This window comes from Labrus bergylta, chromosome 18 (assembly GCF_963930695.1).
Source record: "Labrus bergylta chromosome 18, fLabBer1.1, whole genome shotgun sequence".
Classification (NCBI taxonomy): Eukaryota; Metazoa; Chordata; class Actinopteri; order Labriformes; family Labridae; genus Labrus; species Labrus bergylta.
Window position 1 is genome coordinate 25,896,464 of NC_089212.1, and position 25,939 is coordinate 25,922,402.

Here is a 25,939-nt window from a genome sequence, read left to right on the forward strand (position 1 = left end):
GACTTCTGTCACGTGCCTGTCAAACCCGTCGTCAACAAGACCAGGAAGTAGCAGGAGGCAAACTAAGCTAACGAAACAAAAAAAAACCTAAACGCTACGGCAAACGCTGTGTTCATAACGCGTATCCAAACAGCTGCGGCATTTGAGTTAATCTAAGAAGGAACCACCTGCCGCGTTGTTCAGGTTTCTGTTGCCATGGTGAGAGCGGAAATATGCTGTAGCCGCTGCTTGCTAACTTCTGAGCTAGCAGGCTAACGATCAGCTGTTGTTGTGGTCGAAGCTGCGGAGAGAAGTCAGCCACGCCGAGTTTATCAGAGCAGACCTCCTCACTGAAACCATTAGAAACACTGAAACCAGTGAGTGATTTAATGGAGACACTGGGAGGAGTGCCGCCCTGACGGACTCTTCAGCGGGCTGTCGGTGAGCTGGTGTCCGGGGAAGAGACTCCTGGAGGGGGATTGAACCGTCACAGAGATCCGTGAACCACAAACACTGCGTCAACATGCATGACGCGTATGAACCAGTACCTATACTGGAGAAGCTTCCTCTTCAGATTGACTGTCTGGCGGCCTGGGGTGAGTTGTTATCCTCTTTATGACACACACACACACACACACACACACACACACACACACACACACACACACACACACACACACACACACACACACACACACACACACACACACACACACACACACACACACACACACACACACACACACACACCCTCACTAAGAGTGAGATGTCACCCCTCACTAATGCACACTCATGCTGTTTGTGTTGTTTAATGTCCTCAGCAGGGGTGTAGTGCAGGTATAGAAATAGTGCAGGTATAGAATAACTTTATTGATCCCAAACTGGGACATTGTGGTGTTACAGCAGCAGGTTATCAAGTCAAAGTCAACTTTATTGTCAATTTCAAAATATGTCAGACATACAGTGGAATCGAAATTGTGTTTGTCTCCGTCCCGCGGTGCAATACAACCAGAATAAGATAAATAATATTTACAGTAAAAAATTCTAAATTGTGCAAAAGGTACAAAACAAAATGGTAAATAAAATAAAATAATTGTCCAAAAACACAACATGAGCAAAAAACACAATATTAGCAAATCTAAACACAATATTAATATTAAATACAAAGTGAATAAGCACTAAAAATATCAAAACTAAGAATGAGAATATATACAACCAGGATTTAACTAAACATTACTTCTAGTCTTAAATATGAAAGATTAAATGCAAATGTGCAAAAACAGAGTTGTAACTGGACAGTATTGACATAGGGAGCTGTGCAATCAGTGATACATAAGTTAAAGTGCATGAGTGTAGACATGTTATAAACAGAAACTATTCAATATAACGGAGAGTAGACAGACAAATGAAGTGAACATGAGTGCAGGGTCTCCATGAGTAATACCCACTCCTAAATCCCCCCTCTGTTCACACCACTGTATGATTCACAACATTCAGTAGAGATGGGACAGATCCAATCTGTTATCCGCATCCGGTCTGATATTGACGTAATTTACATATCGGATATCGGACTGACGTCGCAGATGAAGACAGATCTTAGGCACTTTTAAAACATTCTGAAATCACACCTTGGTGGGGATCCCACAGTAACTCGGGATACCCAGGAGAACGATAATATCCAGAGGCAGGGACTCTTCAAAAATTGGTATATTGCAAGACAATCATATCATGAGACATCACGTTATCTGATTAACTGAAGAATATAAAATAGTAAATAGACTTGAGCTTGTATATTTCTTTTCTAGACTTCTGACATGTCAAAGCGCTTGTACTCCACACGTCACATTCAAACATTCACTCCACTTACACACTGATGGTGGAGGCTGCTGTGTGAAGTGTCCAACTTGTCCAGTCATGCATATTCACACGCCGACGACGAAGCAGTGGGAGCAACTTGAGCTTAAGTGTCTTGTCCAAGGAGACCTTAGATGGATTTGTAGCCGCAGGACCCTCCCATTTATAATATAATATTAATCTTTATTTATAGAGCAAATAAGTTAGAAGCAAGTTAGACAGTGACAGAGAGTTTGCTTGCAATATTTTGGTGCTTAAAAATAAGGAAATACCCAATATTCAGTGCCTGGGACTGTATGTTTTTTGCTGAGATATCCAAACAGGCATCCATATTTTTTGAGTTTAAATCATATGGAAGTTTACAAATCTGTATGGTGACAACCCTAATGTTTCCAAAATAAGACCCCCTGAATCTTGAGCCTTTCTCCCCTCAGAGGACTGGCTGCTTGTGGGAACAAAGCCAGGGCATCTCCTCCTCTACAGAATAAAGAAGGATGCAGGTATGAACGATTTGCTCTTCTCCTCAAGTCACTGTTCGCTGCTTCGACTTGTTTTTATATAATCATGTTTTATTTTTTCCTTAGGCACCAATCGGTTTGAGGTGACCCTGGAAAAATCCAACAAGAACTTCTCCAAGAAGATTCAGCAGGTGCATAAAGATGCAGGATGATATTTAGAATAACAACAGGCTGGTTATTCATACATTCAAATATCTGTGTGTAGGAAGATTTTAAGCACTGTCTGCGTAGTGTTTCAAACCTCCTTTCATTTTTGTTTCTCATCCTCTCTGCAGCTTTACGTTGTCTCTCAGTACAAGATTCTTGTCAGTCTTCTTGGTAAGTTTGTCTTCCGATTAATAAAATAAATATCATTCTTTAGTCCGCTTGTGTTTATTCTTGAAGACTTCAAATCTTTTACACAAACCCAGCATTCATCTTGAGATCTCTGAACAGAACTAGAGGAATCTGTTTTTTCCTGCAGAGAACAACATCCACGTCCACGACCTCCTGACCTTCCAGCAGATCACTGTCCTGTCCAAAGCCAAAGGAGCCACGCTCTTCGCCTGTGACCTGCAGGTCAGTGACTGTCCCCCTAAGGCCGTCTGCCACTTAAGACCTCACACAAAGCTCCTGCTGTGTATTTTGTCACTGTACTACATCGCATACCAATACACGTTGTTGGGGTTGTATCAAGTCAACTTTGGTTATATTCTTTAATAATTATATTTAATTATTAATAATATAAATAAAAATATCATTAAACTATGTTTAATCTCGTTTTGGGACACCACCCTGTAATCAGGTAAATATAATCAAAATCAGTCTCAAATTAGTTACTTAATTACTAATATTATTAATAATTAATAACTATATTTAATAAATTGAAGGCGTGAAATGTGATAAAGCCAGTAGAGGATCTAAGTGTCTCTAGAATCACATTTGCTCAACAGTTTGAGCGTTCACTGGACAATCCGAGCTCGGGATTTAGAACACTGCCGACGGCGGATTACCTGCGCGCCAAAACTTAAAACAAAGAGAGATTGTTGCAGAGAACAGGAGGTGAGCTTGTGTCTCCGAACACTTGAAGTCAGCGCGTGGAAAGAGAGAGAGCAATGGAAGTCTCAGAGTTTTGTCACCTGGCCTCCTTCCTGTGGGGTCTCTCTCAGGTTCCGGTCCCCCCTTTATGTCACACGTAGGTGTGAAGTACTGCAGGGGATTCTGGGATAAAGAGTCCCTTTAGGCCTCTTTGTGATCTCAGTGAATCACTCAAATAAGGCTTCTCACAGAGGTGCAGGCCCAAGTCCATAGTTTGACTGTCCTAAGCCTGCGTGGCTCAACAACGTCTTGCTTCACCAATTCTTTTACAATTCTACAATTCGCTTTTATCCAAGGGACGTACATCAGAGAGTAAGTACAACACAAGCAAGGATCTAGAAAATTCTTTCTCTCTTGTCCTCAGCTAACCAGCTCTGGAGAGGAAAGGTTGAGAATGTGTGTGGCGGTGAAGAAGAAGCTGCAGCTGTATTACTGGAAGGACAGAGAGTTCCACGAGCTGCAGGTAAAAATAAAAAGCATCAGTGACTCACGACAGTGTGATTCAGGTTCTGTTTTTTTTTTTAAATGTTTCCAGTCCTTTAACATGTTTTAAAAAACTCTAAATGTTTTCTTTTTGTCTGACAGGGAGACTTCAGTGCTCCAGATATTCCTAAATCCATGGCCTGGTGTGAAAACTCCATCTGTGTTGGTTTCAAACGAGACTATTACCTCATCCGGGTACGAGCTGTAGGAAAGAATAAAACACTGTACTCAAAGGGAAACTCCACCCTGAAAATATCTTCTAAATATGAAACTGTGTCCATTGTTGACTTGTAAAGTATTTAAACATTCATAGAAACCACTCACTGCTCCTCTCTGTCTTTGAGTTTAGATTCTCATAAAGAGTCTTTATTCTCCTACATGTTGCTCCACATGTTGCTCCACATGTTGCTCCACATGTTGCACAGTGTTTTGAGGCTCATGTGCAACATCATGGAGCGGTCTGCTTCAGTCTTTTATTCTTTGTAAAGGGACAAACCTCTATAGAGAGTCATTCAGACACAGCTCATGGAAGGAAGGATCACTTAATAACAATCTTTTTAGTCAGTGGAAATGTAAACTCAACATTCAAACTGGACCCCTCCTCCTTGGCTCATCGCCCCCTGCAGGAAGTAGTGTGTACGTTTACTGCTTGTACCTACACTGCAAGCTAACGCTAGCACAAGCTAACCGCCGGTGTTTGTCACCTTCCTGTCCAACAGGAAGTAGACCAACTCCACGTCCACGGGTAAAAGACAACACAAGGTTCACCCTCGTTTTAGAACAAGCTTTATCCGTTTGGTGTTTCTCCACGTCCGTCATATTCACCGCTTTGTATCCACTCCTAAACTCACCTGCTGCGCTGTCATTGGCTGGGGGAAACACACCAGCTCCGCCCAGAAACATCCAGGGTCGACCAGAACAAAGCAGAACAGTAAAATCCAGTCAGAGGACAGAGTCTCTGCAGACACAGTCACCACCACATGTATGGAGGCCCAGAAGGGACAATGGAGCAGCTTCACTTTAGGCTGTATTTTATTTTGCAGGAAGAAGCTGCTGACTCTCCCTCTAAAAATCACATGTGAAGAGTTTGAAGGCAGCTTGTTTTATGACACTTGTTGTCTGGTGTGTTGTCCTGAAATGTAATGAAGCTTCTCTTTGTTTTTGTGAAGATATTTGTGGTAACCTCGTTTTGACACATGAAGGGCATAACGTGTAATAAACAGGTTCTGTATCATCTCGCTCATTTGGACTATCTCTCCTCTGAACTTAGATGGACGGTCGGGGCACCATCAAGGAGCTGTTCCCCACTGGGAAACAGCTGGAGCCTCTGGTCGCCCCACTGGCTGATGGGAAGGTGGCTGTTGGTCAGGACGACCTCACTGTGGTGCTGAATGAAGAAGGCGTGTGCACCCAAAAGTGTGCCATCAACTGGACCGACATCCCCATCTCAATGGGTAATGTTGCTCGTTACTGAAACAAACATCTGATGAATGAAGTGTCCTGAATGCTCCTTTAACTTTGTCACCTCCAGTCATCGCTCTGCTGTCTGTGTTTTCAAGCTTTCTGTCCTCTGTGCACACTCTTTGTTTCCACTCTGCTGTTTTCCACGTCAGAGAGCGAGATGTAAATATAGATCTGTTTTTTTTATGACTAAGGCACTGCAGGTCTGGGTTACTAATGAGCTTTGTGACAGAAGTGATGCATCTGAGCTTACACCTTTTTTTTAAAGGAGCCTCGATGGAGGGCAAAAGAGGAACAATACGAGAGGGAAGTGAAGCCTCGAGGCGTCCGTTTCATATAGTGTGTGATGGCTTCTTCTTGGTGGTTTTGGTATTCATTAGCGGGGCCAGCTGCCTAACTGAAGGGCCTGTGGAAGTAGTCCAAGAAAGATCCAGAATACCACCTCAGGCCTGTTCCCTTCTGAATGTACTGCCCCGTTAGCCTGGAGGTGTAAAATATTCCAAATGGACACACCTGTTCTAAAGACAAGGAGCTCAAGTTCAATCCAGACTTTCAAAAGTCATCACAGCTGAAACTCAGACATCTTGCACTGATCACTTTTATCAGCATTTCTCAAGAAACTAAAACATCCATTCTCTGATCCCTGCTGCTTTTAATGCTATCATTTTTTTTTTTCAAACGTCCTCAGAGCACCAGCCTCCGTACATCATAGCTGTTCTTCCTCGGTACGTGGAGATCCGCACCGTCGAGCCTCGGCTGCTGGTGCAGAGCGTGGAGCTTCAGAGGCCGCGCTTCATCTCCTCTGCAGGGTGAGCGCTGATGTCCCAGTTTTTGCAGGTTTTATTTGGAAAGCTAGAAAGCTAGAAAATGCTGTAAAGATGATTATGTGAAAAAGGTTGTTAGCTTTTTATGTCAAACCTTTTTTTATCACGCTGGCTGATTTTTATACATTTCTGCAGTGAGCGCACATGCTCGTTAGTCACATCTCAGGATGTTTAAAGCTCGTCAAGTGACCTGAAGCCACTTCTGTGTTCTTTGATGCAAACCAAAACTGCCTGTGTGTGTCTGATATCACCTTCAGTAGTCAGTGCATACAGAGTCTGTGAGGCCCTGCATTCAGAAATGTTCAGGCAACAGGGGGCGCTGCTGTCACAGATTTAAAATGTCTCTATGTCTCTCTACCTGCAGCACTTTGCCAGGATGCTCGTTAACGTTGTGGTCACTTAACGGAGCTGATGTGTCGCTGACTGTTTATTTTTAACATCAACACCTGCAGCGCTGGAAATTGTATTTCCTTTTAACCTGAATAATGAAGCCATGCACAACAAATATATCTGAATGATGTCAAAATGAAAGTGGTGTCAATAACGTGCGACTCTTCAGTATGTCAAGTTAAAAAAAAAAAAAAAAAAAGGCAGCATTTGTTCCTGTAGGTCTTTGAGAAATGTATTATATTAGGATAAGCCCCTTGAGGTGTATCACCTCGTTTTCAAGAGGGTCCCAAACAGATATTTACAAAGACACAGGTACAACACAGCAACACAAAACCAAAACATAACACTACAGACGAAACAAAGTAATACATACAGCAGAAAACAACAACAACAAACAAAGCACACAAAAAACACAAAAAACAAAACAAGGGACAACACAGAGAACAGATACAACCATTACAACTCTAGACTAGACACCTTAGAGGAGAGAGAGTCAGTCTGTACATAGAGAGAAATAAACAAACAGTGTTGACGTTACTGAAAACAAACACAATCAGTTTTTTAAATAAGTGGAACGATGACAAGGAACAGAGATTTAAAGGAAACTTATTCCAATCAGAAGGAGAACAGAATATAAAAGCTTTTTTAACAACTTCCTTCTCGTGGCTCCTGGTTTCTGTTTCCCCATGATACCGCAGGTTCCTCCTTACAAAGAAAACACTTTTGTTCCACTCTCATCTTGTTTTGTTCCTCTTCGTCTCCGCAGGCCAAACATCGTCTACGTCGCCAGCAACCATTTTGTGTGGCGCCTGGTGCCCGTGTCCATAGCCAGCCAGATCCGGCAGCTTCTTCAGGACAAGCAGTTTGAGCTGGCTCTCCAGCTGGCGGTGAGCACAACAACAACAACAACGCCTCCATTCACCATTACACATTATTATCAAATCCCTCAGGATTCAATCAGAGCTTTAGAGGATTGGAACTTTCGTTTATGAGTAAATAATTATATCTCTATCGAGCTTTCCTGGAGCATTTCCCTGGAATAAAAAAGAATGCCGCTCATTTTCAGGAAATTCAACTGAAGACTTTCTGATGCAGCTTGGTGCGTTTGGTTGCTGACATGTTTTTGTCGTTTCTGTCAGAAGATGAAAGATGATTCCGACGGTGATAAGAAGCAGCAGATTCATCACATCCAGAATCTCTATGCCTTCAACCTGTTCTGCCAGAAGAAGTTTGATGACTCCATGCAGGTGTTCGCTAAACTCGGCACAGGTAGAGCGTCTCATTTCTGTCTGTTGATCCAAGTTTGTAAGACAGAGTCAGACTCTGGTCAAATGAATGTGTGTGTTTCCAGTGTGTCCGCTACAAAGGAGACTTGAAGGTGAATGAAAGGTGTGTGTCAGCAGGTGTGTAATTTCCCCTCCTGTGCTCTGCAGATCCCACTCACGTCATCGGCCTGTATCCCGACCTGCTCCCATCAGACTATCGCAAACAGCTTCACTATCCCAACCCTCTGCCCACGCTGTCCGGGCCGGAGCTGGAGAAGGCTCACCTGGCTCTCATCGATTATCTCACCCAGGTGTGTGTGTGTGTGTTTGGGGTCAGAGAATGAGGCTCCACTTAGAGGAGAAAAAAATAAATGTTTGTAATAATCTACATGATCTTTGTCTCTGGTGTTTAACAGAAACGAAGCCACCTTGTGAAACAGCTGAACGACTCTGACCCTTCGACGACATCTCCGCTCATGGAGGGAACGCCGACCATAAAAAGCCGCAAAAAACTGCTGCAGATCATCGACACTACTCTGCTGAAATGTTACCTACACGTAAGACCAGAACTATATTCCTTACCTGTCTGAATGGATGTTGTGATTTAGGAGTCACATCCATATTGGATAATGGTTTTAAGTCATTTTTAAGGTGTCTTAAGGTCTTAAGGTGTCATTTCACCTTAAGACGTCCCAGTCTGTGAATCCATGTTGCCGTATGGCGTTTTGTAAGCGTGAGAGAGCGGGGAACAGCAGGAGCTCCACATACATGTAAAGTCAGCTGATGCACTATTCTCCTTCGCTGGCTCTGCTGATCCCTTCCCCCTCTCTCACGCGTTGTTTACTACCTCTAAAGACGGTAAAGAGGGGGGGGGACTTTTAACCCCATTACACTCCATTACACCCCCCCCCCCCACACACACACACACACACACACACACACACACAACACAGCAGCACATACAGCAACATTACAACAGCTTTCAGCAGCAGCTCTCGCTTCCTTATGCAGCGATCTTTGCTGTAACATCCGATGTTTCCTCAGCAACGCTAAACATGTCGTGTCGGTCATCATGGCAGCCGCCACAGCATGACACATCCCGCTACAACTTTGAAATGAAGGATTTCTCTGTCTTTGATAACTGTTGGAGATATTTGAGTTGATGTAAATACTCAACAAAGATAAATATTACAAAGGTTTAGTCCATTTTTTTAAATTAATTTAGATATTTTAGCGTAAAATTCTACAGATTGTACCTTTTAAGAAATGGAGACATTTTAGTCAAAATTGGCTCTGAATCCATAACTCAGTGCCTTGATGGATTCTCCCTGTCCACCTGATGTAACCTGAGTGATCTCATTCCTCTTGTGTTCGGCTCTCTCCGTCAGTAAGTTCCAGTATATTGGAATCAAACGCTTTTTATTAGAAGCGTTTTTCAAACACACTTTATTTTTTAATAACGTACCCAATCACTTTATTCTGATGTCATCGTTCTGAATAACATCCAAAGTGCAGCTGTCGGGGAACTGAATCCAAATGTTTATATTTCCTGATCAAAGTCACGTCGGCTCTTCTGAGCTTGGCACTCCTCACCGCCGACCACTTAGTGTAATAAAGATTTAGATCACAACAAAGTGGAGCCAAAAACACAGAAACTCAGAGCAGTTACCTTCACTCCACAAGAGCCCAATGAGTTCTGTGTTTGGAGGATCATTCCTCACTGTAAGGTGTAGAGCTGCAGTCAGGTGGGTCTGCTGCTATTTTGGGTACCGCTGTCACGATCCCAGTTAAAAACAATCGATTTAAATACCATGGCACCAAAATACAAGTCTCACTATCTTAGACGATTCCTACTACTATTATCCAGACTCTTATTGGACAAAACGTACTGCCGTCAGGAATAAGACAAGACTTTAGTCTGACTTAAGGGCAACGAATAACTTACTGTGAATGTCGGGGAGTAACTACATCCATGAAAATATATTTGAATCTACTTTTAAAGGATCAGTCTTTTTTGCAACCTGAAATGTTGCCAAAGTGAAGAAGTTTGCTTGCATTTTTCGTTAATTAAAAACTATACATTATCCAATATGGAGTGCCTAGAACTTGGCCGCAGTATCGGAAAACAGGTATCAATATTGTTAGATTCTAGTATTGTATCAAAGCTTAAATTCTGGTATCATGACATCGCTAATAAGATGCTTTATGGGTATAATACGGACTGTTTCATCAGAGGGCAGTTTGTGGAAAGCCTTTGATTCTCTGGATTCTCAGAGTGAACTTCTCCCTGAAGTCTTCTGTCTGTTGTTGTTTTTGTGAAATAAAAAGATGAGCTCTGAGAGGGTTTGTTGTTTATGTTTCATTCAGACCAACGTGGCCCTGGTGTCCCCCCTCCTTCGCCTGGAGAACAACCACTGCCACATCGAGGAGAGCGAGTACGTCCTGAAGAAGGCGCACAAGTACAGCGAGCTCATTATCCTCTATGAGAAGAAGGGCCTGCACCAGAAAGGTAAGAGTCTGCTTATTGTTAACCACTTTAGCTCTGGAAACACGATGATCAACTCAAATATTTCTATAGTTTATTTTTACTGAGGTGTGTGTCTCTGCACAACAGCCTGGATTCCGGTTAATTGTGAGATTTGTGGCGTAAGAATTCATTTGAAATGATGTGGAGTTTTACACCTGCAGAGGGCTCCTCTGGAAACAGGCAGAAACGTCACTCTGCTGAGTTAAAGGTCACACATCCTCCTCTACTTCATCCAATTTAAATAAGTGTCAGAGCTCCTCAAAACATGTGTGTGAAGTTTCTTGTTCTAAATCCACTCTGATCCTGTATTTGATCATGTCTATAAACCCCTCTATTTCAGCCCTGCTCAGAACAGGCTGTTTCTGTGTCTGTACCTTTAAATATGTAAATGAGCTGTGTCTGACCACGCCCCCTCTCTGGAAGGGCTTGGGTGTACTCGGTGCTTTCTTGCTCCATGTCCTATTGTTTACGGTGAGAAGGCAGACTCAGAGGGCAGAACAAACACCTAGCTGTGGGAGTGTCACCCACCTGGGGGAGGGGCTACTGCCCTTTGTGATGTCATTAAGGGAAATCTCCAAACAGCCTGTTTGAGCACACATTTTCTGAAAAGTGGAGCAGGCAGAAGACGGAGAGGATGGACTTTTCTCATCATTGGGGGGTTTGTAGACGGACTAGAGACACATGTTAGAGTTAGAGGAACATGGAGAAGAGGATTTAATAGAATATATGATCTTTAACTTGCAGGTTCAAGTATGTTTTTTTTAAATCACTCTTTTGCTGAATGAGCATAGCATAGTTAGAAACAAGCAAAATATGATCAACAGTCTGCTCTTAGTGTTGAGGGATACAGGACACACACACACACACACACACACACACACACACACACACACACACACACACACACACACACACACACACACACACACACACACACACACACACACACACACACACACTCACGCACCATCAGTCATTTTTTATGTCAATCTCACTACCAACACTTTAGTACAGCTTTGTGGGGAAGTAGGAAGTGTGTCACAGTTTTTTTTTTTTGTTTTATTGCTGCGGTTAGAATTTCATTTATTCCATTGAAAATTGAATTAAATTGAATCTCGAGAATCAGTTTCCCGTGTATCCTCTGACATGAGACGTGCTCTTCCTGCTCGATGAAGTTTAATCACCAGCAACGTACAACGGTTAAATCTTTTAACTAGACACAGACTGATATCTGTGTAAGTTGTTGGTGTGGTTTATCGGTGACAGGCCTCAGCATGACAACTGCAAACACAACAATAAAACCCAACAATGACACATCTGTTTCCAGTCTTGCTCTCAGATTGGATGTTGAATTTCGGCTTTTGTATTTAAATAATGGATCATTTAATGAGCGTCTTCTCTTGTCAGCGTCCTCCTGATGATCTCTGAAGTGTTGCCTGATGTTTAAATGCTCAGTTTTGTATTTTTAATGGAGCTGTATTCCCGGCTCAGAGATGATCAGCTGTGTCAGGACACACTCTCTCTCTCTCAGAGGAGGTTTCCCTGCGTGTGGTTGTTTGACTCGTCATCCTCGTAGATCTCAGCGGTCTTAAGTGTCGTTCGCTTTCTGGCGAGATTCAGTGGCAGATTCTGGGCCGTGCTCGCTGCGAGTACAGCTGGTCTTAATCGACCCGCTGACTTCATGCTGCTCATGTCTGCCTCTCATTCAAAACCAGCTGTTCCAGTTTACAGAGCCCGTGTTTCATCCACTTTCTGTCCACAGTAGAATTATGTAACGCAGTGTGCACCAGCCTACTCCCCTCTCACTCCTCTTCCCCCTGTGTGTCTCCCCCCCCTTCCCGCAGCTTTGCAGGTTCTGCTGGATCAGTCCACCAAGGCCAACTCTCCTCTAAAGGGCCACGAGCGAACGGTGCAGTACCTCCAGAGACTCGGTAAGGAACACGTCACCGCAGGTCTGTTTTAACTCAACGAGTGTCAGCGTTGATTTCTCGGTTTGAGAGGTCAGATTTGTTGGGAAGATTTTTGAGAACGCTTCTGACAAAGCTTTCCCTCTGATTGATCGAGGAAGAGGGATGAAATGTTTAGCTGGTTGCAAATCTGGAGCTGACTGAATGTGAGGCTTTATGTACCGTGTGCACCAGAATATTATGTGTTACTGTGGTGTGAGTCTGTAGAAACATGGAGAAACAGATCACTTTACTTACAGGGCAACTAAAATGTATGTATTTATTGAATCAGGACGGGGCACATTAATCAACATTTCATTCACATCTTTGTAAATATTTTGTAACTAGCACAAAAGCAAAATTTCATCCGTAGCCCTGAAGGCAGGTACTTTAAAAAACATTAAGCAATCAAGACAGACACTACTCTCAGACTTAATCCAACTCTACTCCTCTGTACTTCAGAGTCTCCTCTAGTTTGTGCTCTCATATTTATCCTGTTGTTCTTTTGCTTTTTCTTATAAAATCATCTTTTAGCTTCTCTCCCAGGCGGCTGCTGCTCCGTTCGTCTTTATATACAGTCTTTGTTCTACAACTCTCTGTGTTCACTATGATTAATATCTACTTTATTTTAAATTTGAATCTACTGTTTCCCCTTAATGCACACAGGAGTGGAGAATATGGGAATAATCTTTGAGTTTTCTCCCTGGGTGTTGAAGATCTGTCCTGAGGATGGATTGAAGGTGAGACACAGAGTCGCACACAACGTTTAGTTTTTTAAATCTGCAGATTAAGGCTTAAAATTGCCTCACATAGAGGAAAGTCACATTTACCTTCAGCACTCAGAGCAGACACTCCTCTCCTCTTCTCCAGATCTTCACAGAGGACCTGACAGAGGTGGAGACTTTGCCCAGAGACAAGGTGCTGAACTTCCTGAAGGAGGGCTTCAAGGAGCTCGCCATCCCGTATCTGGAGCACATCGTCTACGTGTGGGACGACGAGGGCCCCGAGTTCCACAACGTGCTGATCCAGCTCTACCTGGAGAGGGTGCAGGGACTCATGAAACAGTACCTCAACTCTCTGCCCGAAGGTACGAGCAGGAACCTGTGATTTAGAGTTCAAAGGTTAAAGCAGCTGAAGTTCTCTCTACCACCTTAAGAGACTATCAGCATTAAAAAGTGATGTTTTAGTGCTTTAAAAGCAAGAACGTCTGAAGTCCAGCTGGATGATAGAACTGCCTCTCATAGATCTTTCACACTTTGCAGAAAACTGCTGAAAAACTCCTGATATTTGCAGAGCGTAAAGCGGACTCTGTTCCTTCACCTGCTACTTCTGCGTCTTTTAACGTCATGTCTTACCTCAGGAGACCCCCCCACCCCCACCCCCCCCTCCTGTCTGACAGAAATAGTCTCCCGCTTGAGGTGCATGTTTGAACATCCAGGTCAGGAGAATATCCAGAGCAGTCCTCCTGAAATGATCCAGATATTTTCTGCTTTAGTTTCCTGAATGTTTTGTAAATGTTGACAGGTTTTTTTTTTGTTTTTTTTACTCTTTATTGAACATTTCAATACAACACACAATACCCCCCCACCCCAAGTGACCAGACAGTATATTCCACCAAACAGAGAGAATTACTGAATAATATAGAAAACAAATGAATAATAATAATAAAAAAATGGCAATGTAAAAAAGAAACATATATATATATATATATATGTAAATTTACATGCTCTCACTCTTGCACATATACATGTATATACACAAAAGGAAATAATAAGAATAATAATAGACGAGATATCAATGTTGACAGGTTTAATGTTGGTCCAGTTAGACCGTGTTCTTTTCTTTTTGCAGCTTTTATCGGATGATCAATCACTTAAACCCAAAGAAGGAACGGTTAAATTTTTGCAGCTTTGTTGATCGACCTTCAGATGAATTGAACGATCTTTGCAGATGTAGACTCAATCATTGAAACCTCTTGTGATATTTGCAGGAGTTCCAGCTGTTGCCGCGGGGAAGGAGGACGGTGATCTGGGCGAGTTCAGGAACAAGCTGCTGTCGTTTCTGGATATTTCCACCAGTTATGAACCCGCCAGACTCATCAGTGACTTTCCCTTCGATGGTGAGAACAGCTGTGATGACACTGTTGGTTTTTATTTCCAATGAAGATGATGTTTAAGTTGAATGTCCTTTGAGGTGATGTGAATGTCCTCAGATGTTTTGATACATCGAAGAGAAACAGATTATGATGGATGATATTTAGGTGTATATATTTCCTCTTACCTCATGCATATGTTCTCTGTAAAACTGGAGATTTGTTTGAGCTGCTGGTGGGATTTGAACTCTTGACCTTGTTCTCCATCTCGTAGGCCTTCTGGAGGAGCGCGCTCTGCTTCTGGGTCGGATGGGTAAACACGAGCAGGCGCTCTTCATCTATGTGCACATCCTGAAAGACACACGCATGGCTGAAGAGTGAGTCAACCCTCTAACTGAAAAGAGCTGAAGATTCACACAAACCACCGGACCAATGTTTGAAAATCACAACATTTATAAAAAAAACAAAAAACAAACATGAATGTTTTTATCTTCACTCTGCAGATACTGTCACCGACACTACAGCAGCTCAGTGGACGGGAAGAAAGATGTGAGTGGCTCTTATTGAATTATCAGTTTATGAGGTAGAAACGTCTCTTCTGTTTCCTGTTGGCTTCTGAAGGGTCTGTGTACTTTTTTATACGACCACTTCTTATATTCTGCACGCTCCGCTGCCTTCTGTTAACGGCCTCTGTGTCCTGTTTTTGATTCTATAACGGGTAAAAATCCTGTCCTGTTTCAGATAGAATGTGAAGTAGTAAAAACACACATGTTTTTCATGTAAGAACCACTCCAAAGGCAAAGGCCATTATGGAAGACCCTCAGCACCCCCTGCATGCAGAGTTTAGACTTCTGCCGACAGGGCGGAGGTTCACTTATGTCAGGAGGTCGAAATCAAACAGATACCTGAGGTCGTTTGTTCCATCAGCTGTTAGGTTTTTAAATAAGCTGTAGGCATTGTTGCCTGTACACTTTTATTATGGACTGTTGGTCCTTTGTCTCTTATCTCACTCACGTCCATCATGGTGATATCCATGGTAGTTATGTTTTATATGTATTTATGACATTGTGCTGTTTTTTATGGATGTATTGACTGTATTGATCTCTGTTGCAAACCAAATTGCCCCTCAGGGACAATAAAGATTTTCCAAATCCAAATCCAAATCTGTATTTCTTCGCTGCAGGTGTATCTGTCTCTGCTGCGGATGTACCTGTCGCCTCCTGACGTCCACTGCCTGGGGCCGATCAAGATGGAGCTGTCCGAGCCTCAGGCCAACCTGCAGGCGGCCCTGCACGTCCTGGAGCTGCACCACAGCAAACTGAACACCACCAAGGTCAACCACAACTTTCAATGAAGTAAACCGTGTTGTATTGTGCTCCTGAAACTTGTTAAAAAAACAACCTAAATTTATCAGGAGGAGCGCCGTGTGAGAACGCAAACATCTGAATGTTTCTCTCTTCACCCGGAGTTTCTCCTCCAGCCTCCTCGTATTTATTCTGCAGAAAGTCAGAGTGATCTGATGTGAGAATGCAGCAGAATATAATCAGGAGAATTCACCTGGAGCCAGTGGGAGGGGCCAGTGGGAGGGGCCAGTCGGAGGGGGTGGTGACCTTTATTCCCTGTGATCACTGCACGACCATAGACTGTCTGCACGCCACCTCTACCATCTCCGTGCTCTAATCAACCTGCTGCTGCATGTTTTATTATGAAATGAGATGTCAGGAGTGCAGATGTGAAAACAGCTGTAGTCTCATGATTCGACTTTAACACAGAGCTGCATCAATCTGATATTTTCAGATTGCTCGCTTGCCTGGATGAAAGTGACATCAAATCACATATTATCACAACTATCTGGTGTTATGTTGTCAGATGAAAAGCAGGGAGTGAAGCGAACGCAGCTCGTTTGAAGCTTTTAGTTTGTTGTCAGAGCAGGATGAGAGGGTTCACACTGTCGGGGGGGAAATCAGGTTTACTGTCTTTGTGTTAGAACAAATCCGCCAGAGAGCGGGCCTCCCTCAAGACACGTTGAGAGCTTCACTGTGATTATTTTTGACTTCTTACATTTACCTGATTGGACCACCTGAACGCGAGAAAACAAAGCAGTGAAGGATGAAAGCTGTTCTGATCAAAAGCACATCATGACCTGTTTCAAACCTTCTTGTTCTCGTCCTGCTGTCGAGTAAAGGAAGATGTCCCATGAAGAAAGCTTTTAGAAAGCCTATAAAACATTTAACACTTAACAATTCAATCCAGCTGGAGAACGTCAGTCCACACAGTCCACATGGAGGAGGAAACACTCAGCAGATGTTTGATCCTTTTAGTATCTTAAAGGCTTTTAAATGCTTCTATGTGTCACTGTAAATATTTTTATACGCTAATTAAACCATCCAGGTTTGTCCTCGCTGGGGGAGGGGGGAGGGGGGGAGGGATGTTCCTCTGCGACTGATGCTGCGTTCAGGTGCTGCTCGGGTGATTCCAGTTTCTGAGTTGTGAAGTCGTTCTTGTGACTTCAGTTCAAAAAGTCTGAATGTTGAAACAACAACAACAAACAGCGTTGATGCTACAAAGAAGACGACGTGTGAATGTCTCTGCGACCAGTTATATTTGAGCAGAAAGTTGATGTGCAATACGTGAATAAATCCAAAGTATCTCAACATCTTTTGCCCGCCATGTGAAGACTCTTATGTCGGCAAGTCGGGCACCTGATTCTTTCCCAAGTTCCTGAGTTGTTGTTCCGACTTCAGGAGGCGTTCACGTGCATCTTCTAAACTTGTTTTCTGATTTGCCCGCCACCACATGGATCCAGGGTTATTTCCTTGGCTGTGAAATTCTCCCAAACCGACTCTTAAAGTCTTAAAGCCTCTGTACAGCCACAGAGGTGTAGTTTTTATTTTTTATTTTTAACCAACATTTTTATTTGCATTTTCATTTAGTAACACACACAAACAAAGATAAACATATAGACATGACATTGACAGTATAAAAACAAAAAACAAGACAGCATGACAAAACAAAGACACAGGTGTAGTTTATTATTCTAGCTGATCAGACCCGGTCAGGCTGTAAAGAGGTCGAGCTATGGTGAGAATATATCATGTAATAAATTCACCTTCAAGTTTGAAAACATCTTCAAGTCCTGCTTTATAAAAGGCTCCTCTAAACATTAACAGGGTAGTGGAGCAGTCAGTCTAACTTGACCACACCCACATATCCCTGAGAAGAGGTCTAATCATGGTGGCTGTAGAGAAGAACACGACTTTGTTTACTAATCTACAGAACTCTGCTGTGTGCTTCAAACTGAACTCAACACATTTAAAACCCAGCCGTCGAGTTTCCTTCTGACTTCATTTAATTTAACTGAATTGGTACAAACGTTGCAGTGTGCATCCAGTCTGAGTGTGATGAAAGGAGAATTATTTCCTCCTCCAAAGAGACGTTTTCTTCCCATTAGATCAGCAAGGTTTCCCTCTCTGAATAAAAGAGTTTTAACTGCATCTTATTTAAAAATAATAAAGTCTGCTCCACAGCGTTAAACAAGCCGGCCTAATTGTGTTTTCCAGGCCATCAACCTGCTCCCGGCCAACACTCAGATCCGAGAGATCCGGGTTTTCCTGGAGAGCGTGCTGGAGGAGAAGGCTCAGAGGAAACGCTGCAACCAGGTGCTGAAGAGTCTGCTGCAGGCCGAGTTCCTCCGGGTGAGTCCTGGAGGATTTTCTTTACACACTGCGTCATGTAAAGAAAAACCCTTTCATTATGGATTCATTTGAGGCATCATAACCTGGCTCAAGGGCCGTGACTAATATGAGAAGGACATGGCGATTTTACTGATTTTCAAGTTATTAGATGTGTAACGTAGTAGTCATCAGACCAAATACATTCTGTTTTATGTAAAAGTAATTATATGCAACTACCTCACAGCTTCATCACTATTTTGATGGTACACTGACTTGTAATGGGGGAAATGAGTGCTCTCTGATACCCCGTCTGCGCTCTCAGTAACTGAGGGTGAGCGGGTGCAATGTACCGCAAAAAAGTGTGGAATGTTTTCCTGCTTCGTTCTCTGGCCAAATGTACTAAAGGCGGTTTTTCTTTTCTTTCTGTTTTGAGCTCTGATCCTTGGACAAAAATCATCTCAGAGATGCAATAAAGTAAAAATGCTGAGAAAGAAAAATACACTCTGACACTTTCAAAAGTCCAATCAGTGAGATGTGTAGAGAGTGAGATGATAAAGGTATCTTACTATCTGATCATTAAGGAAACATGCTATGTTGAAGTGCTGGCTTCTCTGACAACAATGCAGCAGCCAGTATGTCCTCCTTCTAACTTTAGATTCTGCTCCTGAATGCTCTGGATTTGTTTGGACCAGACAAGGTAGGCGCTTTTAAGACCCCCCCCCACACGTCCGTTTTCGACACCCCTCAGTTTGTCAGATATGAAAGCAGTTATCAGGTCAACAGGTGTTGCAGCGATGGAAGCGGTCAAGAGAAGTGGTTCAGATAGAAGTGATTGTACCCGACCTAAAAAGCCTCTGCATGTTTCTAATAAGCTCCACGAGCAGAAACGTGCTCAAACTAGGATCAATATTGGAGATGCTTTTGAAAAATGGAGAGAGGTTAGAACACAGAAAGGTTTACAGACCCATGCAGAGCTGGATAAACACTGAAGCTTCAGAGTCCACCACATGGTGACCTGTGTGAGCATGGACTCTAGAGAGGAGGGGGGAGACAGGTCTCTATGATGTTTAGAATTAGACTGCAGTACTCATTTTAACCACGGAGTTACATACTGCTCCTTTAAGAAGCAGCAGGATGATGCGTTCTATTAATACAAACAGTGTCCTCTTTACTTCCTTCTGGTTTGACGTCTAACTTTTAGAGCTCTTTAACCAGAGATCGATTTTTTTCCTTCTCAGGTTGTTTCACCTGATTTTATAGAACATAACATTTAATTATCATCCGCTCTGTCAACCATATGTCTTCTGTTTATTACGTTTACTCGAGCACAATCAAACCTTTGCATAAAAAACGAGCTGGCAGACGACAACCTCTTTAACTTTTCGGCTAACTTCTCCTCCTCTAACTAGCCCCGCTGTGCTTCAGTAAGTTTGCAGACTAGACGGCTGATTATCTGCTCAGCTACATCACATTAAGCCTAATCCAAACCAAACTGAGCTGTGCTGATAAAACACACTGTCTGCCCATCGCTCCTCAGTCACACTGCAAGTTTGTTGACTTTTTCTAAGAACGTTTTCTTTTATTTCCAGGGAATAAAGTGTCTTCTTTTTTTCTTAATAATCAAAAATATAATATTACAATTTTTTGAAAGAGATTTTTGGGGTGACTTTTAATTTCATTTTGATCTGAAGAGGTGTGTTGATATGTAGGAGGTCAGGGAGGTACAGAGGAGCGAGGTTATGGACGGCCTTAAAGGTGACCAGCAGAATGTTGAAGTCGATATTTAACCGATGAAGCTGCTGAAGGAGAGGAGCTCGCCTAGAGGGTTGAGCTCCTGGTCCTCAGGGTTTGGAGGGGTTAAAAGGAACTGGTCGGTAGATCTGAGTGATCTTGACTGGGCTGCTAAAGAGATGCATTGTGGGGGCTGAGCAGTGTAGAGATTTAAAAACAAAAAAAGAACCAGCACGTCCCGACGAGGGTCTGACTTTCTGTCTCTCCATGTGTTCTTTGTTTTCAGGTGCAGGAGGAGAGAATCTTCCACCAGCAGGTTAAATGTGTCATCACAGAAGAAAAAACCTGCAGAGTCTGCAAGAAGAAAATAGGAAACAGGTAACGATCATCGAGAGTGGGAACTGTTTTTTTTTTTTTTTTTTTTAAACCATCTCTTTATTGTCTTTTATAGTAAAGCATAAACACGACACACAATACAAAAACAAAAAAAAGAGGAAATAAAAGTAAAGGAAAAAAATAAATAATGATAATAAATAAATAATAATTAATTAATTAATTAATTAATAGTAATAGTAAATAAATAAATAATGATAATGATAATGATAATAATAATAATAATAATAATAATAATAATAATAATAATAATGATAGTAAATATTTAATTTATTTATTTAATAAAAAATAAAAACATAGCACCCCTACTGACAGTCAGGTCTGTTCATCAGTCCAAACCTCATTTTGTATGTCATTATCCTCCAGAGAGTTGTAAAAAAATTGTCCTTTCCAAAACTTGTCAAGTTTGTTTTTTGAGAAACAGCTGATCCTTTCAAGAGCAAGAAAGAAAGTCATTCCTTTCAACCACTGAGAGACTCCACAGGTTGTTTGTTTCTTCCATGAGTGAGCAATGCATCGTTTGGCCTCCAGGAAACAAACATTGAGTAGATATTTGACATTATTTACAAATGTTACTATAAAGTACAAAATCATCAGGATTGATATTAAGAATACACAGTTTAGGGTTAAGAGGCTACTTCTTACAGATAATTTGACTGCACGAGTCCAACACCTTTTTCCAGAAGCAGATTATCAGTGGGCATTCCCACAAACAGTGAAGAGAGTGGGAAGTGTTGATTAAAACGACAGCAGAGTGAGACAGATGAAGGTTTTTACTGACATCAGTTTCAGATAAATAAATCATGAAGCTGATCTTTAAGTTTCACAGAATGACGACATGAGAGGAGAACAATGATACCGTAAACTTTTCATTTCTACTTGAATCCTGCACACACAGTAAAACTTTCTCTCTCGTTCTCTTTCAGTGCGTTTGCCAGATATCCTAACGGCGTGGTGGTGCATTACTTCTGCTGCAAAGATCGCAATGTGTGTCCCACTGAGCAGTAACGGCTCCACCCGACAAAGACTGTTTACTAACAAACAAACAATAAACCCCTCCCTCTCCTCTCGGTGGATTAAAACACTCGGACGTCTTTGAAGAAGAGCTCGAGTCATTTTCAGACTGTGGAATCGGATGCTTGTTTTTCTGGAGCGCCTTAAAGAAGTCGTTCAGAACTGGAGCGACGTTTTCTTTCTCTCTGTGCATGAAGGAGCAAGAGAAATGTCGAGGTCGCCTCAATGGGAGGGGGGAAATAAGGAGAGGGTGGCGGAGTCTGACATTTAAAAAAAAAAAAAGTGTCACTGTAACGCTAGCGGGGATCGTCTGCCCTGCACGCCGCCTCCGAGGAGCATGGGAGCTTTGGACAGACGCGTACAGGAAGAGAAGGTTTTCTTTTGTATTTTTGTGCACTCTTCCACCCCTCCCTGTTAACACTGTGCACGCCTCAAACACTGCTTTATCTGCCATATCCACTCTGCAGGAGTTCTTTTTAAAATGCCTTTAGTGACTCTGAAGATTGTACTTACGTCACCGTTCTGTGTTAGCATGAGCCGGTACTGACTCCAGACTGTGTGTGTGGGTCTGGATTTAATTTAAACGTCATTCACACATATTTCATTTGCATCATTTAGTGTCTTCTGGTCGTGTGAAGGATCTCTAACATGCAGCGTCTTTATGTCCGCCTTTTTTATTTTGTGTTCTCTTTTGTTCCCCAGATATTAAAAGTTTATAAAGAAGAAAAATATTTAAAGAGTCAGACGGTTTAACAGTTTAACATTTTAACACTCACTCCGAGGCGCTTAACTCGTGTTGTAGTGGTCGACATCAGTCTGGGTCTCAAGAACACTTTTTGAAGGTCTCAAAAGGATCTCGGTCTCAGACTGGACGGAATCCTGTTTTGAAATCAAGACCACCACTGATCGTCTATTTTTTCTCATCATTACTGAGATTAGAAGGAAAACTCCTCATTCTACAAGAACTAATAACTTAAATTCATTCATAATTAGATTTTTATCTTCCGGTTACGGCCGCAACCTTCCCGGTGTTACGGTCTAAGTGAGGGACACGCCCCCTAATAACAAGATGAGGATTTTTCAGAGATATTTATGCTCTTGGTCTTGGTCTTGACTCGGCCTCGCCCTGCCTTGGTCGTGGTCTTGACTCGGTCTCTGCCCACCTTGGTCTTGGTCTTGGTCTTGACTCGGTCTCTGCCCACCTTAGTCTTGGTCTTGCTCTTGGTCTTGACTTGGTCTCGCCCTGCCTTGGTCTTGCTCTTGACTCTGTCTCTGCCCACCTTGGTCTTGGTGCACTCTGGTCTCGGGTAGGTCTTTCTCTCGTGGTCTTGACTACACTCAATAATGACATCAATCTCAACATTTTAGTTCTTGACAAAAAGATTTCTCTGCATCTTTTTTTTGACAAAGGAAGTATTAAAAACAATCTGCTGTATTAAATATACATATAGACTACCACAGGTGTCGTGTACATCCTTTATGTAGACTAAAACGAGGTTAACAAATGTTCTTAAAAGTGACTAAAGCCACACTGAGTGTATGATTATCTCACGGCAACGAGTGATGTCGTCATCCCCGTCCTCACACAGGCTCGGGTTCTTTGTTCTGTTTTTACTTTATTCTTCAAAGTAATCCTTCGTTACAGCAGAAGTCACCTATCATGAGCCACCAAACGCTGGTTGATGATACGACACACAGAGCGTTTCTGAGTTTGTTTGTGAGGATTATTTAGTTATTTGTTCCTTCAGGAGTCACAAACATAATCACGCTGAAACACATCACAAAGCTCAGCACTTTAAAATGGACACACGTCCTGTTTTATTTATCTTCACATCACACATTCACCTGGGTCGGACTTTGAAGTCATGCAGGAGAAAACTGGAAGGTAACATGTGTCTGTGTGCTTTTCTGACTAACCACAAAAGAAAAGAAAGATTTCACTTTCCCCACAAGCTGTAGCATCATCTCCTCCTCCAAAGGTTTGCACTCATTCTCTGCTAAGACTGTTTCTGAATTTGTGTGTGTGTGTGTGTGTGTGTGTGTGTGTGTGTGTGTGTGTGTGTGTGTGTGTGTGTGTGTGTGTGTGTGTGTGTGTGTGTGTGTGTGTGTGTGTGTGTGTGTGTGTGTGTGTGTGTGTGTGTGTTAATGACAGAGTTCTTATAGAAGTGATTTGGTTCTGAGGGGCGACCTGTCTGTCTGTTTGGTCTGAAATCAGTAATAAAGAAACGTTTCCACTCATGATTCTTGACTTTGGATGTTTGCTCTGGTGCTGCAGGTATTTAGGTTGAACATCTAATTTTTTTACTAATTAAGACTATTTCCATGGAAGAGGGACTCCCAAATGTAGTTTGGAATCTGTGAAATATTTTGGTCTTAATCATATGGAAGGAAGCTTTTTCTATGCTAAGTGGGAAATTACTTCAATAAAGAAGACGAAACAAAGTGAAGAATTTTAAAGGAGCAGTATGTAACTCTGACCCCGAGTGTTTAAAATGAGTACTGCAGTCTAAATTCTAAACATCATAGAGAGCTGCCCCCCCCCCCTCTCACTCAGGTCACCATGTGGTGGACTCTGAAGCTTCAGTGTTTATCCAGCTCTGCATGGGTCTGTAAACCTTTCTGTGTTCTAACCTCTCTCCATTTTTCAAAAGCATCTCCAATATTGATCCTAGTTTGAGCACGTTTCTGCTTGTGGAGATGATTATGCACAAACAGGATCTTTATAGTGGAGCGGCTGCATATGAAAGAGTGAGCGCCTGAGCCGGTTTTGGGTCGTTGTCTTGCTCAATGGTGCCTCTGCATGGCTCAGGAAGTGAACTGGCTTAGACCAATCACAGGACATGAACAGGCGACCCTCTGGTTCCCAACCCAAGTCCCTACAGTCGTAGTTACTGCCGCCCCAAACACATCTTGAAAACACAAATAAATAGAAGTCTGCAGTCCCAGAAGCAGGAGAATGAAGACTAAAATCAGTCATTTCAAACATTTATTTAGAATTTATTACAATATTTGTTTTGTATTTTTAGTGGAATCAGAGTTACAATTAAATCTTACAAAACAGGTTACATTAGAAGCGGTAAGCTAACATGAGAAGTTATTGACAAACTCCTGAAAAATAATAATGAATAAAAGGAAAAAAAAAACACAAATAAATGAACAAAAGTGACACCCTCCACTTATCGACAGTCATAATCCCATCACACTCTCGTTCCCTGACATGCCCATTATCCTCCGGGCTAGGGAACAGAAGAAAACTCAAACCGTAACTCGTCCTGTTAATTATCCCTCCCCCTCCTCCTCCTCCCCCCTCCTCCTCCTCCTCCTCCGCTGAGCCGAGCCAGCTGGAGTAACAGAAGAACAACAACCCTGACTGCTCAGCAACGCATGTAGTCACACAACCTCACGGCGCAGCGTGCCAACCGGTTTCTAGGATCTGGATGACTACCTCGTCTGGGCAGGGAGACTGAGGGGACTGAGTCCGAAAACCCGGCCCGCGACCTGGCAGACTAAGTTCGGGGCGTCACTGGAGCTCTCCAACATGATCGTGCAGAAGCCCCCTGAGATCCTTAAAAAAACGCTTTGTCCACAAGGCAGGGAGAGAAAAACTGAATAATTCATCCTGCTCCAAATCATCATACTCTGAATGTGTGTGTGTGTGTGTGTGTGTGTGTGTGTGTGTGTGTGTGTGTGTGTGTGTGTGTGTGTGTGTGTGTTTTATGACTTGGATGCTGTAATGTCTTGGAGTGGAGCACCAGTGTGCAAATGGAAAAGATGTACCAGTTGGAAGCTGGGAGCCAGCAGGGAGTCTAACTCGGCCCACTTCGGCTTTATGTTCTGCAGCGCCGGCAGGAAAATTAAAATACCGCCTCGGCTTCTACCCACGACTCATTAGAGTAAACGCAGAGCAAATTATAAGAACGAGAAAGTGTTTTTAAAGATGCACAAACATCTGTTTTTGTTTACTTCAGGAGGGGGGGAAGGGGGTATGATGGCAGAATTACTCCATTGACCAAAGTTAGTTTAGTTAAAGTAACATTTCTTGACAGTAAGTGGAGTTATGAAATGTTATTATCTAGTTTGATCTGGGTGGTAACTTCATTCTGCTTAGCTGCAGTTTTCTCTATTTACAGATTTAAAACAGAATAGTCTTTACACATATTCAGAACATCTCATATCATAAATATATATCTATTAAAGCTCCATCTCCTCCTCATGTTTACCTTTCCTGTCATCAGTAAAAACCCTAATTTCAGACTCGTTTCAGCTGCGGTCTCGTTAAGGCCCCCTCCCCTTGTGCCCACTCTCTTCTGATTGGCCGGCTCTCTGAGGGGTGCAGAACGCTGCAGGGCTGCCAGGGGAGTAAGAGGAGATCTAAGAGGTTTCAGCAGCTTACTTAGAGGCTTGACGTAATCTGAAGAAAATCTTGGTTTCATATCGTGGAGCTATATGATAAATGATAAAGAGGCTATAGTACCCTCGTGTTTCATGTCTTGATGTGTGTTTCCCTCCTGTGTGATTGGCGGCCCCTCCCCCTCATTAGTTTCACCTGTTCTCCATCTTGCTGACTAGACTCTTCTCCTCTGTTGCCCCCCGGTGGTAGAATGAACTTCCAAACTCCATTGGATCTGCAGAGTCCCTCTGCACCTTTAAGAAAAAGCTAAAGACCCAGCTCTTTCATGAATACCTACTAACTTAATGATGATGGTCTCCA

The 25,939-nt window shown here is 42.6% G+C and overlaps 1 protein-coding gene across 2 annotated transcripts; it reads left to right on the forward strand.

The window, feature by feature from the left end:
- The first annotated feature begins 9 nt into the window (after positions 1–9).
- On the forward strand, positions 10–23,469 carry vps39 (VPS39 subunit of HOPS complex). 2 transcript variants are annotated; one of them, XM_065966473.1, is made up of 24 exons: positions 10–575; positions 2,268–2,333; positions 2,418–2,482; positions 2,627–2,669; positions 2,815–2,909; positions 3,793–3,891; positions 4,014–4,106; positions 5,182–5,365; positions 6,061–6,181; positions 7,353–7,473; positions 7,726–7,855; positions 8,020–8,162; positions 8,268–8,408; positions 10,219–10,360; positions 12,223–12,309; positions 12,991–13,064; positions 13,195–13,411; positions 14,315–14,443; positions 14,691–14,793; positions 14,920–14,965; positions 15,600–15,749; positions 17,977–18,111; positions 20,108–20,199; positions 21,141–23,469. In XM_065966473.1, the coding sequence occupies exons 1-24, from the start codon at positions 503–505 to the stop codon at positions 21,220–21,222; spliced, it is 2,631 nt and encodes an 876-aa protein (XP_065822545.1). In that variant the 5' UTR covers positions 10–502; the 3' UTR covers positions 21,223–23,469. The 2 variants fall into 2 exon arrangements, with proteins under 2 accessions (XP_065822545.1, XP_065822546.1); XM_065966474.1 differs by having other exon boundaries at positions 11–575; positions 7,729–7,855.
- Positions 23,470–25,939: the final 2,470 nt, after the last annotated feature.

Bases quoted from the DNA above. Each gene is read 5' to 3' on its own strand.
- vps39 (XM_065966473.1), top strand. From the start codon at position 503: ATGCATGACGCGTATGAACCAGTACCTATACTGGAGAAGCTTCCTCTT. The intron at 576-2,267 runs GTGAGTTGTTAT...TTCTCCCCTCAG, and splicing joins TGACTGTCTGGCGGCCTGGG to AGGACTGGCTGCTTGTGGGA. The intron at 2,670-2,814 runs GTAAGTTTGTCT...TTTTTCCTGCAG, and splicing joins GATTCTTGTCAGTCTTCTTG to AGAACAACATCCACGTCCAC.